Source organism: Borostomias antarcticus (genome assembly GCF_949987555.1).
Source record: "Borostomias antarcticus genome assembly, chromosome: 8".
Classification (NCBI taxonomy): Eukaryota; Metazoa; Chordata; class Actinopteri; order Stomiiformes; family Stomiidae; genus Borostomias; species Borostomias antarcticus.
Genome location: NC_140241.1, coordinates 28,942,526 through 28,954,383, shown reverse-complemented (window position 1 = coordinate 28,954,383; position 11,858 = coordinate 28,942,526). Strand labels below are relative to the sequence as shown.

At 50.3% G+C, this 11,858-nt stretch overlaps 1 protein-coding gene across 2 annotated transcripts in view; it reads right to left on the bottom strand.

Moving 5' to 3' along the window:
* Window positions 1–4,930: 4,930 nt before the first annotated feature.
* Window positions 4,931–11,858, bottom strand: part of rgs3a (regulator of G protein signaling 3a) — a gene marked incomplete at both ends in the record, with an annotated part of 137,223 nt that continues 130,295 nt past the window's right edge. For both annotated transcript variants that reach the window (XM_084441657.1, XM_084441658.1), the window contains 4 exons: window positions 4,931–5,125; window positions 5,786–5,952; window positions 10,069–10,130; window positions 11,352–11,453. In XM_084441657.1, the coding sequence (XP_084297783.1) occupies window positions 4,931–5,125; window positions 5,786–5,952; window positions 10,069–10,130; window positions 11,352–11,453 (526 nt within the window). The remainder of the gene's footprint in view (window positions 5,126–5,785; window positions 5,953–10,068; window positions 10,131–11,351; window positions 11,454–11,858) is intronic.

The window sequence follows — 11,858 nt, the reverse complement described above, 5'->3', positions numbered from 1 at the left end:
TCCTGCCTGTTTCAGGGTCGTATCTAGAAGAAGAGCAGGGCCCGTTCCCTTGGCAGTGCTTCGTGTGTTGACAATAACAGACTAAACAGACAAATTGGTCTTGGTTTGGCCTGGACTGCATATGGGCTTGAGCCTGGGAGGGTTGTTTCTGTCGTTTATACTTCTACGGTACTATTAGTGTGCTTAGATTTAGATATGTTATTTATCACGCATGCTGTAGGCCTGCAGAACCCAAGAACACACACACACGCATGCATGCACACACACATTGGTTTCTAACACTAGTGTGTAGTATGTGGTTTGCACACAGGAGCTAATAACTTGCACATGAACACACGTCTTGTTCCATCTATGCATTGTGTGTGTGTGTGTGTGTGCGCGCGTGTGTGTTTATGGTTGACCAAAGATGGATCCACTGGATGCCTGAACACAAAACATATTCCATTTCTGATGAAAGGACAACTCAACGACATGTTGTATTGGTTCACCATTCGCTTGTTTTATTTATCTTTAGCAATGACACCAAATGTACTCTATTTTTCGCTTGCTATCTTAGGAGATGCGCTTGAATTGTAAACAGTGAAAATGATAAAATACATTTCGTAAAACTCCTTACAAGCAGTGTATGGACCAGGAAACGGGCAGACCTCACCCTTTCCTCATGTTTATAACAATACATGTCATCTTATAGCTTTGAGTCTCTCTCCTATGTACATAGATACAGCCAGGATCCATCTCTAACACGGATGGACACCTCTTGTTTTTTGTTGGTTTTTTTTCTTCGTTTTTTCTGTTGTTTTCTTAAAGAATTATATTTACATCCTTAAACCCCTAGCTGCCTGCTGCCAGGGTTATACACAGTTAGGATAACTCGCCTAAAACTCGTGGATCTAACAGAACGGTAACTCAACCTTATAGCTGAATGGTTTTTGCAACAGAAACTCTTAACGAGTAAAGTTAATACAGAGCTCAAGCCATTTGTCTTTCCCATACAAATTGAAACTTATTCCAAAAAAGGAGAAGAAAAAAATGAAACATATTGCACTTAGAGTCAGGGCAGCATTTGACCTGGTAGGGTGGTTAGGGTAGGGGGAACGTTGAGCTGAGTGACCTGGTAGGGTGGTTAGGGTAGGGGGAACGTTGAGCTGAGTGACCTGGTAGGGTGGTTAGGGTAGGGGGAACGTTGAGCTGAGTGACCTGGTAGGGTGGTTAGGGTAGGGGGAACGTTGAGCTGAGTGACCTGGTAGGGTGGTTAGGGTAGGGGGAACGTTGAGCTGAGTGACCTGGTAGGGTGGTTAGGGTAGGGGGAACGTTGAGCTGAGTGACCTGGTAGGGTGGTTAGGGTAGGGGGAACGTTGAGCTGAGTGACCTGGTAGGGTGGTTAGGGTAGGGGGAACGTTGAGCTGAGTGACCTGGTAGGGTGGTTAGGGTCGGGGGAACGTTGAGCTGAGGGACCTGGTAGGGTGGTTAGGGTAGGGGGAACGTTGAGCTGAGTGACCTGGTAGGGTGGTGAGGGTAGGGGGAACGTTGAGCTGAGTGACCTGGTAGGGTGGTTAGGGTAGGGAGAACGTTGAGCTGAGTGAACTGGTAGGGTGGTTAGGGTAGGGGGAACGTTGAGCTGAGTGACCTGGTAGGGTGGTTAGGGTAGGGGGAACATTGAGCTGAGTGACCTGGTAGGGTGGTTAGGGTAGGGGGAACGTTGAGCTGAGTGACCTGGTAGGGTGGTTAGGGTAGGGGGAACGTTGAGCTGAGTGACCTGGTAGGGTGGTTAGGGTCGGGGGAACGTTGAGCTGAGTGACCTGCTAGGGGGGTTAGGGTAGGGGGAACGTTGAGCTGAGTGACCTGGTAGGGTGGTTAGGGTAGGGGGAACGTTGAGCTGAGTGACCTGGTAGGGTGGTTAGGGTAGGGGGAACGTTGAGCTGAGTGACCTGGTAGGGGGGTTAGGGTAGGGGGAACGTTGAGCTGAGTGACCTGGTAGGGTGGTTAGGGTAGGGGGAACGTTGAGCTGAGTGACCTGGTAGGGTGGTTAGGGTAGGGGGAACGTTGAGCTGAGTGACCTGGTAGGGTGGTTAGGGTAGGGGGAACGTTGAGCTGAGTGACCTGGTAGGGTGGTTAGGGTAGGGGGAACGTTGAGCTGAGTGACCTGGTAGGGTGGTTAGGGTAGGGGGAACGTTGAGCTGAGTGACCTGGTAGGGTGGTTAGGGTAGGGGGAACGTTGAGCTGAGTGACCTGGTAGGGTGGTTAGGGTAGGGGGAACGTTGAGCTGAGTGACCTGGTAGGGTGGTTAGGGTAGGGGGAACGTTGAGCTGAGTGACCTGGGAGGGTGGTTAGGGTAGGGGGAACGTTGAGCTGAGTGACCTGGTAGGGTGGTTAGGGGGAACGTTGAGCTGAGTGACCTGGTAGGGTGGTTAGGGTAGGGGGAACGTTGAGCTGAGTGACCTGGTAGGGTGGTTAGGGTAGGGGGAACGTTGAGCTGAGTGACCTGGTAGGGTGGTTAGGGTCGGGGGAACGTTGAGCTGAGTGACCTGGTAGGGTGGTTAGGGTAGGGGGAACGTTGAGGTGAGTGACCTGGTAGGGTGGTTGGGTAGGGGGAACGTTGAGCTGAGTGACCCGGTAGGGTGGTTAGGGTAGGGGGAACGTTGAGCTGAGTGACCTGGTAGGGTGGTTAGGGTAGGGGGAACGTTGAGCTGAGTGACCTGGTAGGGTGGTTAGGGTAGGGGGAACGTTGAGCTGAGTGACCCGGTAGGGTGGTTAGGGTAGGGGGAACGTTGAGCTGAGTGACCTGGTAGGGTGGTTAGGGGGAACGTTGAGCTGAGTGACCTGGTAGGGTGGTTAGGGTAGGGGGAACGTTGAGCTGAGTGACCTGGTAGGGTGTTTAGGGTCGGGGGAACGTTGAGCTGAGTGACCTGGTAGGGTGGTTAGGGTAGGGGGAACGTTGAGCTGGTAGGGTGGTTAGGGTAGGGGGAACGTTGAGCTGAGTGACCTGGTAGGGTGGTTAGGGTAGGGGGAACGTTGAGCTGAGTGACCTGGTAGGGTGGTTAGGGTAGGGGGAACGTTGAGCTGAGTGACCTGGTAGGGTGGTTAGGGTAGGGGGAACGTTGAGCTGAGGGACCTGGTAGGGTGGTTAGGGTAGGGGGAACGTTGAGCTGAGGGACCTGGTAGGGGGGTTAGGGTAGGGGGAACGTTGAGCTGAGTGACCTGGTAGGGTGGTTAGGGTAGGGGGAACGTTGAGCTGAGTGACCTGGTAGGGTGGTTAGGGTAGGGGGAACGTTGAGCTGAGTGACCTGGTAGGGTGGTTAGGGTAGGGGGAACGTTGAGCTGAGTGACCTGGTAGGGTGGTTAGGGTAGGGGGAACGTTGAGCTGAGTGACCTGGTAGGGTGGTTAGGGTAGGGGGAACGTTGAGCTGAGTGACCTGGTAGGGTGGTTAGGGTCGGGGGAACGTTGAGCTGAGTGACCTGGTAGGGTGGTTAGGGTAGGGGGAACGTTGAGCTGAGTGCAATGGGGGGGTGGGGCTAGACACATCCAGCAAGGTATCTAAATAAATAGGCAAAACTTTATACAGGTGAAGCATTCTTTTAGTCTTTTTTCCTTTAAGTCTATGAAATGAGCAACCTCCCCATGGTATTGCTCAAGTATACCTATGGAGTGCAGGTTTGAACCTAAAATGAAAAAAAAAAAAAACATTGTATGTGTAAAAAAAACAAACAGAGAAATTAATGAAAAAAACAAGCTTGGAAGCTTCATAGTCGAGTGCCTTAATGTCCTGAGAATGCTGCCTTGTTCAGTCCACGGTGGAGCTACTAGAAAACGCTGATTGGCTTGAGAGCACACCATTCAATATGCCATCTCTCCATGTTTACAGTCTTTGGAGACAGTCTTTCTCTCTTTTTTTTTGAGATATTTCCAAGATCTTTTTCTTGTGAGAGTGGCACGTCTGCTTTTTGTTGTTTTTTGCAGTTTTGGTCGTCCATTGTTGGCGAATATCTGTTCTCCGTCGTTCTCTATCCCTCCCTCTTTCTCTGTTTCTTAGTCTCTCGCCATGTTCTTTGGATGAATGTGACGTGGTGGAACCCCTTTGCAGGGGAGCTTTGACCGGATGCAGTGCTTGAGAGAGGTGTGTATGCGTTTGTATGTTTTGACAGAATAACTTAAATATAATAGAACAAAAAAAGAGAGTTCTCATCCATCCATCCATCCATCCATCCATCCAGCTACAGGGTCTTTCCTGTTCTCTCGCGAGACAGGAGGTACAGGGTCGAGAAGGTGGGCAAGAAATGTGGAGGAACAAGGAATGAAAACAGAACCTGTGTGCGTCGTACCGACAGCATGGAGCCTGGCTCCCGAGGAAGAGGTGGAGAACAGGTGGACGGGAAAGGTTTAAAAAACAAAGAACGGAAATTCTACACAAGTGACAAAACAGTACCGGACTGTCTTCATGTCTGTTGGGGGAGGGTGACCTCAAACTCGCCCTCCTTTCTCCAGTACATCCGGGAGGAGAACGGACGACGCTCTCGCTAACGCGAGCGCTCGCTAGCGACAGATGTCGGCGACCGGGGGGGGGCTGTGCGGCACCTGCCCTCGCACGGGCATGGGCATACTGCCTCTCCTTCACCTGCCACGCCTCTTTCTCCATCCATCCATCCATCCATCCATCCATCCATACATCCATACATCCATCCATCCCGTCGTCATGTAAACAACATCCCTATCTCAGTGCCACAGTCAGTGTCGGCGTTTCTCTCCCCGCTTCAAAACCATAGTGGATGAGGACAGGCAGAAACGCAAACGAAACACGAGGCGAACGCAAAAAAAAAAAAAAGCCGGGCTCACCCGCCCCCCACCCCCCCACCGCATTCGAGTCTCTGCCTTTCCTCGCTTTTCTTGTCGTCTTTCTGCGCCCCTCCCCTATCCCCCTCCCCCATGCCCTCTTTACGACGAGGAGGAGGTGGAGCTGGGCTTCTTTTGGTTGACTAAGTCCATGTAGAGCTCGGAGCGGAGGAAGCGGGGGTAGGAGTCCTTCTCCATCAGGCCGTATATCCTCCGCTGGGGCAGGTCGAAGCAGGAGCGCGTGACGCTCTGCAGGTTCTCCTTGGTGTGCTCCCGCGTGTACGAGTCCAGGTTCACCTGAGGAGCGGGGAGAGAGAGAGAGAGAGAGAGAGAGAGAGAGAGAGAGAGAGAGAGAGAGAGAGAGGGGGGTGGTTAGTACCGGAGGTTTCCCGAGGGCCTTCTCGAGACGGCGAACCGGGAGTTTCCTCTCCTCGTGGGCTAGCTGGGGAGGGGGGATGGGGGAGGGGGACGGACCCGGCCAATGTTTGTGTTTCCGATGACCTCGCCTCCTCACTCTTTGCTCGCTCACTCCTTCCTCCAGTAGGAGTGTGTCTCTCTGACCGGAGCATGCATCGCCACACCTCTGTGGCCAGGAACACAATGCTCTGGTTTCCTGCCAAAAACTGCTACTTCACTTTACGACAGGAACTGGTTTATTTGGGAGCCTGGTTTCTGCCAGAGTTCTACGGAAAGGACGATTTTCCCACTAAGACAGAACCATGAGCAGGGGGGCTTGTGGTCAGCGTGAGGTATCTTAAATGATGGGCCTTTATGCTCAGTGAGTCAGTATAATAAACAGGGGTGGGGAAGGTCCGTTCAGGACTAATCATTTAGTAATTGGCTGGAGGGAATCATTATAAGTGACGCTATTTCCGCCATTTCTTTTTCAGGGTTTGGGGCAGAGTGTGTGTGTCTGTATATGTGTGTGTGTGTCTCTGCCTCTCACTCTCTGCTCACCTCTTTACACGACTGGATGGCAATGTATTCCGCAAATATCTTCTTGGCCTTGGATGCCATCTTGGATTGCGACTTGATCTTCTTGTAATCTTCGCACGCCAGCCAAAATTCCAGATTCTCTTCGCTGAACTCCGTGCGCAGGAAAGCTCTGAACGCAGCCAGACCATCTGAAGGACAGAGAGAGGAAGGAAAAGACGGGTTAGGAGACGTGAGCAAGGCTCCATGACAACACAGTAAGCTATTGTTGATTGTCGAGCCTCTAAAATAGCACAATAGCAAGGTTCCACTGAGTCACACCGCTCAAAATGGAACCGAAGATTGGCCTCTCCCAAACACTCAGAACCTCCCCATCTCCCAAATACATGACAAGTATGTTATGGCATCTTACTGACCCTACCCTGAACCCTTGTCATTCTCCCCTCCTAACTCACTGGAATGTTTTTGTCTGCCACGATGGTCAGCCAACAAAACACGAGTTTGGGTGCAAAACGAGATATATCCATTTTAAGAAATGTCAAATATTTGACATTAATGTCTCAGATTCCATAGCATTTTGTGTAAAAATGCATTTTGAAAGTACAACATATATAACCTTTAAATCTCATTACAGAAATATTTCACACATAGATAAAGGTACCTATTATCATTTCGGATAATAAAATGCAAAAGTGAAAAAATTGGTGTTAATCTCATTTTACAACCAAACTCTTCACAGCGGGACTCATTTAGAGAGGGGTCTAGTTTTCGAGTTATTTTTCGACGGTTCCGGTGCCCTGGTGTTGCTACTCCCTCGGAGGAACACGGCGCCCAGCGGGAAGAATAGCAGGAAGCAGGATCCCTCCCTCGCCAGCTGCCTGCACCTTTCCGTTCCCACGAACGGTGAGCACACAGCGAGCTACGAGCTAGCCTTTCACCCCATTCCAGAGAGAGAGAGAGAGGAGAGAGAAAGGTGGATGGGAAGGTGCAGAGAGAGGAAGAAGAGAGGGAACTGTATATACAGGTATACAGTGTATATATATATATATATATATATATAGAGAGAGAGAGAGAGAGAGAGAGATACATATATATATATATAGAGAGAGAGAGAGAGAGAGAGAGAGAGAGAGAGATGCATATATATATAGAGAGAGAGAGACAGAGAGAGAGAGAGAGAGAGAGAGAGAGAGAGAGATGCATATATACATATATACAGAGAGAGAGGAAAAACAAGCCGCTGTGTTTGGTGTTATGAACTTATAAAAGTATCGCAGTACTAATCCCCCCTCCCCAGTGTTTAAGGTTCGACCACCATCGCTGGTGAAGTCCTTCACCCCCCAGCGTCCTTCACCCCCCTGCCCAGCGTCCTTCACCCCCCTGCGTCCTTCACCCCCCTGCCCAGCGTCCTTCACCCCCCTGCCCAGCGTCCTTCACCCCCCTGCCCAGCGTCCTTCACCCCCCTGCCCAGCGTCCTTCACCCCCCTGCCCAGCGTCCTTCACCCCCCTGCCCAGCGTCCTTCACCCCCCTGCCCAGCGTCCTTCACCCCCCTGCCCAGCGTCCTTCACCCCCCTGCCCAGCGTCCTTCACCCCCCTGCCCAGCGTCCTTCACCCCCCTGCCCAGCGTCCTTCACCCCCCTGCCCAGCGTCCTTCACCCCCCTGCCCAGCGTCCTTCACCCCCCTGCCCAGCGTCCTTCACCCCCCTGCCCAGCGTCCTTCACCCCCCTGCCCAGCGTCCTTCACCCCCCTGCCCAGCGTCCTTCACCCCCCTGCCCAGCGTCCTTCACCCCCCTGCCCAGCGTCCTTCACCCCCCTGCCCAGCGTCCTTCACCCCCCTGCCCAGCGTCCTTCACCCCCCCAGCGTCCTTCACCCCCCTGCCCAGCGTCCTTCACCCCCCAGCATCCTACACCCCCCTGCCCAGCATCCTTCACCCCCCAGCGTCCTTCACCCCCCTGCCCAGCGGACGCCATAGCGCTCAGGGAGCATCAATTATGCATGCATACAAATATAGCACCAGTCTACAGACTCATATCAGCCATCCATTATCTTTACCCCTCTCTCTCTCTCTCTCTTCTCTCTCTCTCTCTCTCTCTCTCTAATGCATAGGCTCCATTCATCCGGTGGGACGTGCTGCAGAATCAGAATGAACAGACTGGCTATTCACTGCAAAGACGTGCAGGAACGTATGCGCACACACACACACACTAGGGCTGTCAAAAGTGCCAGGAAATTGAGTTCGAATATATTCGAATTTATTTATTAGGGTTCGAATAATATTCGAATATTATAGGTCCTACTATAAAAAATCTAAAAAATCTTTTTAAAAAAATTATATCATAATTCACAAAAATAAGATACTTATTGTTGGCGCAATATGGTGACGCTCCCTCTAAACTGGCCTGCGCGTTATTTTCCACAAAGGGGCAGTAGAATAGAGGACGTTGGTGAACTTACTAGTTTAACAGGCCTAGAGGCCTAAAAAGCCTACATATGGGGCCTCTCGTGTAGCCTATAAACATATTTTAGATCAACTGTGTGGACCAAAATGGTTGTGACTCTAATTCACTTGACTTAGCCTACCAACCATGCAATATCATTTTTAAAATGAGCCCTCTGCAGTTTATATAGCCAAATGCGCAAGTGAATAAAGCACTTTCTCGTGGATGTAATTTTCCAGTACTCGGCATTTATTAATCACACAATTATATGGAAATAATAAATAGGAAACCCCCGTTTATTTCTTAACACAAAAAGTATTCAAACGGCTACCCTAAAACATAAACCTAAACCATAAACCTAAATTACATTCTGTTTAGGTTTTTTTCTTCTTCTTTTATCATCCAATTGTATAGAACTCTTGAGAACAGAGAGGCATAGCCTTGTTTAGCCTAGGCTATATCACCACTAAACAATAGTGTCGTTGTTGGACTTATAACTAAATAAGCACTTTTAACTTAGCCTACATGTCAGTGTGTGGGTTGAGTAGCCAGCCTATGGTACTGATTAAAACAGCAAATAGGTGTCCATGTCCATTTGGAGCCGAAATTAGGCTATCACTGGAGGTTATTGGCAAGGATAACGACACGATCCACTTGCTCCGGGTCCAGGGCAGAACGTTTTTTGTTGACAATGTTTCCAGCGGAGGAAAACACCCGTTCTGATCTCACCGAAGTGCCAGGGATGACCAACTTCTGCCTCGCTAGCTGAGCAATGTTTGGGTACTTTAGTGAGCCTGTCGTTTACCACCACAAGAGTGGATCCTGGTCGGCTCGTAGTGGTGTCTCGCTCTGGTAGCGTTTCATCTCTTCTTCTAAGAGGGTACTCGGCTGGGGGGCAGGTGCAACATTCTCCCTGTATGTCTCCCCGAAGAGGTCGCACATAGCGGACAGCGCAGTGAGTGGTGCTGGGTCAGCTGGCTCTCTCTCCGTCTCTGCCTCCGCCTCTGTCCCGGCTCGTGCGAGAGCAATCTCAGCCCGAATAGTACTATACACGTTCTCCTTCTCGTCATCACACAGATGCACTAGTTTGTGAAAGCGAGGATCAAGGTAGCTTGCTACATTTAAAAGCAGGACCGTTTCGCTCTCATCCTCCTTATTATACCGCTTTCCGAGATCTTCAGTCATTTTTTTCCTCATGTCTCGCACTGCCGGGAGTTCATCAGGGAGAGGTTTTCGTAGCTGTGACAGAAGGATGTGCTGCAATGGACTTTTCAATGAACTTTTCGTGCATGAACATGATTCGCTGCATACAATTTATATATAATATTAATTATTAATTATATTCGAATTCTCAAATTTAGGTTCGAACTTATTTTTTTTAAATAAATTCGAATATATTTCGAACTTCGAATTTTTTTTGACAGCCCTAACACACACACACACACACACACACACACACACACACACACACACACACACACACACACACACACACACACACACACACACTGAACTCCCACCTCCGCACACAATCAAGGCATGCATGCTTAATTCAACATGAACATATGTCCTGCATTCATACCCCCCCCCCCCTCTCTCCTCAACACACACACACACACACACACACACACACACACGCACACATTGATTCTTTAACTCATCAATGCAATAGTCTCACACTGCACAAACCGGAGGCTCGCGCGGCCATATGGCTCTGTCGATTACACCCAGATGGCATTAGTCACTTCCTCCATCCCCCCCGGCCTCTGATTGGTTAAGAACGAGCGAGGGATGAGAAACAGGAGACGGACCAGGAGTGCGAGAGGGAGGTGAAGAGGGGGGTGGGGAGGGAGAAAAGGAACTTACATTTGTGCGCCAGAAGCTTGTCCAGAGACTCCCCCCATTTCAGCGCCTCGTCGGGGGTGGGCCTGCAAATGAAAGCGGAGCGGTTCTTTAGCAAGCCCATCTCTGCCAGGTTCCTCATAGTATGACCCATCAGACGAGCCCGGGCTCTGCTGGTACCGGACCGGACGAGAGAGAGAGAGGAGCACCCGAGTGTAGCTCTCCTGGTATACCTCCGAGGGTGTGTGTGTGTGTGTGCGCGCCGCACGTGTGTTATCTTCTATCTCAGTCTGCCTGGTTTCGCTCGCTCGCTCGCTACTGCTGGGAGCCTGCTGGTGTGCATGTGCGTGTGCGGCGGGGTGTGTGTGAGTGTGTGTGAACGCGTGTGTTGGTCTGTCTGACTGCCTGGGCGAGAGGCTGGGTCTTATACGGGCTCTCAGCGCAGCTCGGGAGGCGGGGACTGGGGGAGCCTATGGGGATGGGTGTTGAGCCTGAGGGACCGCCCCCTCCCCTCTCTCTCTCTCTCTCTCTCTGTCATCCTGTCTTTCACATTCTGTATCTGCACAGCGAAGGAGCCTCTTGATACTTCCTCTCTCACTGAACACATTATTTATTATTTATTATTCATATGTTTGCAGATGAATCAGGATCAAACTAGACAACTGTATGAAGACGTTACCTGCGCGCACGCGCGCACACACACACACACACACACACACACACACACACACACACACACACACACACACACACAGTGTGTTCTAGACTTGTATTGTTTTCCACATGACACTCAAAATGATTGCAATGTTTGGGTGTACATTAAACAAAAAACTTAAGTCCTGATCTGCATGTATCATGTTGGAACATCCTCCTCTATTGGATATGCAAACGTTTAAAATGTAATTTCTGTATGCACAATAAAAAAACAACAACTTCTGAACATCTACTCTCTAAAATGTCTCTAAGTGCGGACACCTTAGCCATGCAGCGTACAGTATGACAGACCGTACTAGATCTCAATGGTCCGATGATAGTTGCAATCAGAGGTCATTTGAAAAACATGGTGCCAATAAATTTGCTGTCTCTACCTCTTGTCATCGTCTGTTTCCTTTCATCCTTCTTTCATTGTCACACTTTCACATTCCCTCTCTCCCTCCTTCTCTCTCTCCCTCCTTCTCTCTCTCTCTCTCTCACTCTTCCACTGCCCACTCGTCTGTCTCTGCCATGACTAGCTGGGCTGAGACCCAGGAAGCGGGTACGTGCACACAAACACACACACACACACACACAGTCTCACAGACACTTACTTCACTGACTTCATGGTTTTGTCCAGCTTGCCGGCTGGATTGCTTCCTGGAGACTCATTCCTCCTCCTCAGGAAGGCAAGCCGGTTCTTCATGTCTTTGGCCCTGTGAGATGATAGAGATGGATGGAAAAAGAAAGAAAGGGAGAAAGATGGAGTGAGAGAAAGAGAGAGGAGAGAGAGAAAGTGAGAAAGAAAGAGAGAGGAGGAGAGGTGAGGGGAAAAGGAGAGAGAGAGAGAGAAGCGGGGTTGAGTCTTCAAAAAAATAAAAATCCCAACAAAACATTTCAATCCAAGCTATGAATGGAAACACCGCTCAAGTGTAAAGATAACTCCGGCGCTCCCGAATCCAATCCTTATAAAAGATCCAAAAGCCAGGAAAGAGGAGAGAATGAGCACCAGGCCTGTATACATTTTAGACTTCGGCGGGATTCTGGAGAGCCGGACTGCGAGCGTTTTCCGGTGTCGGACGTCGGTGGCCCCCGGTGACAGGTGGCGCTCCTTCCTGGGT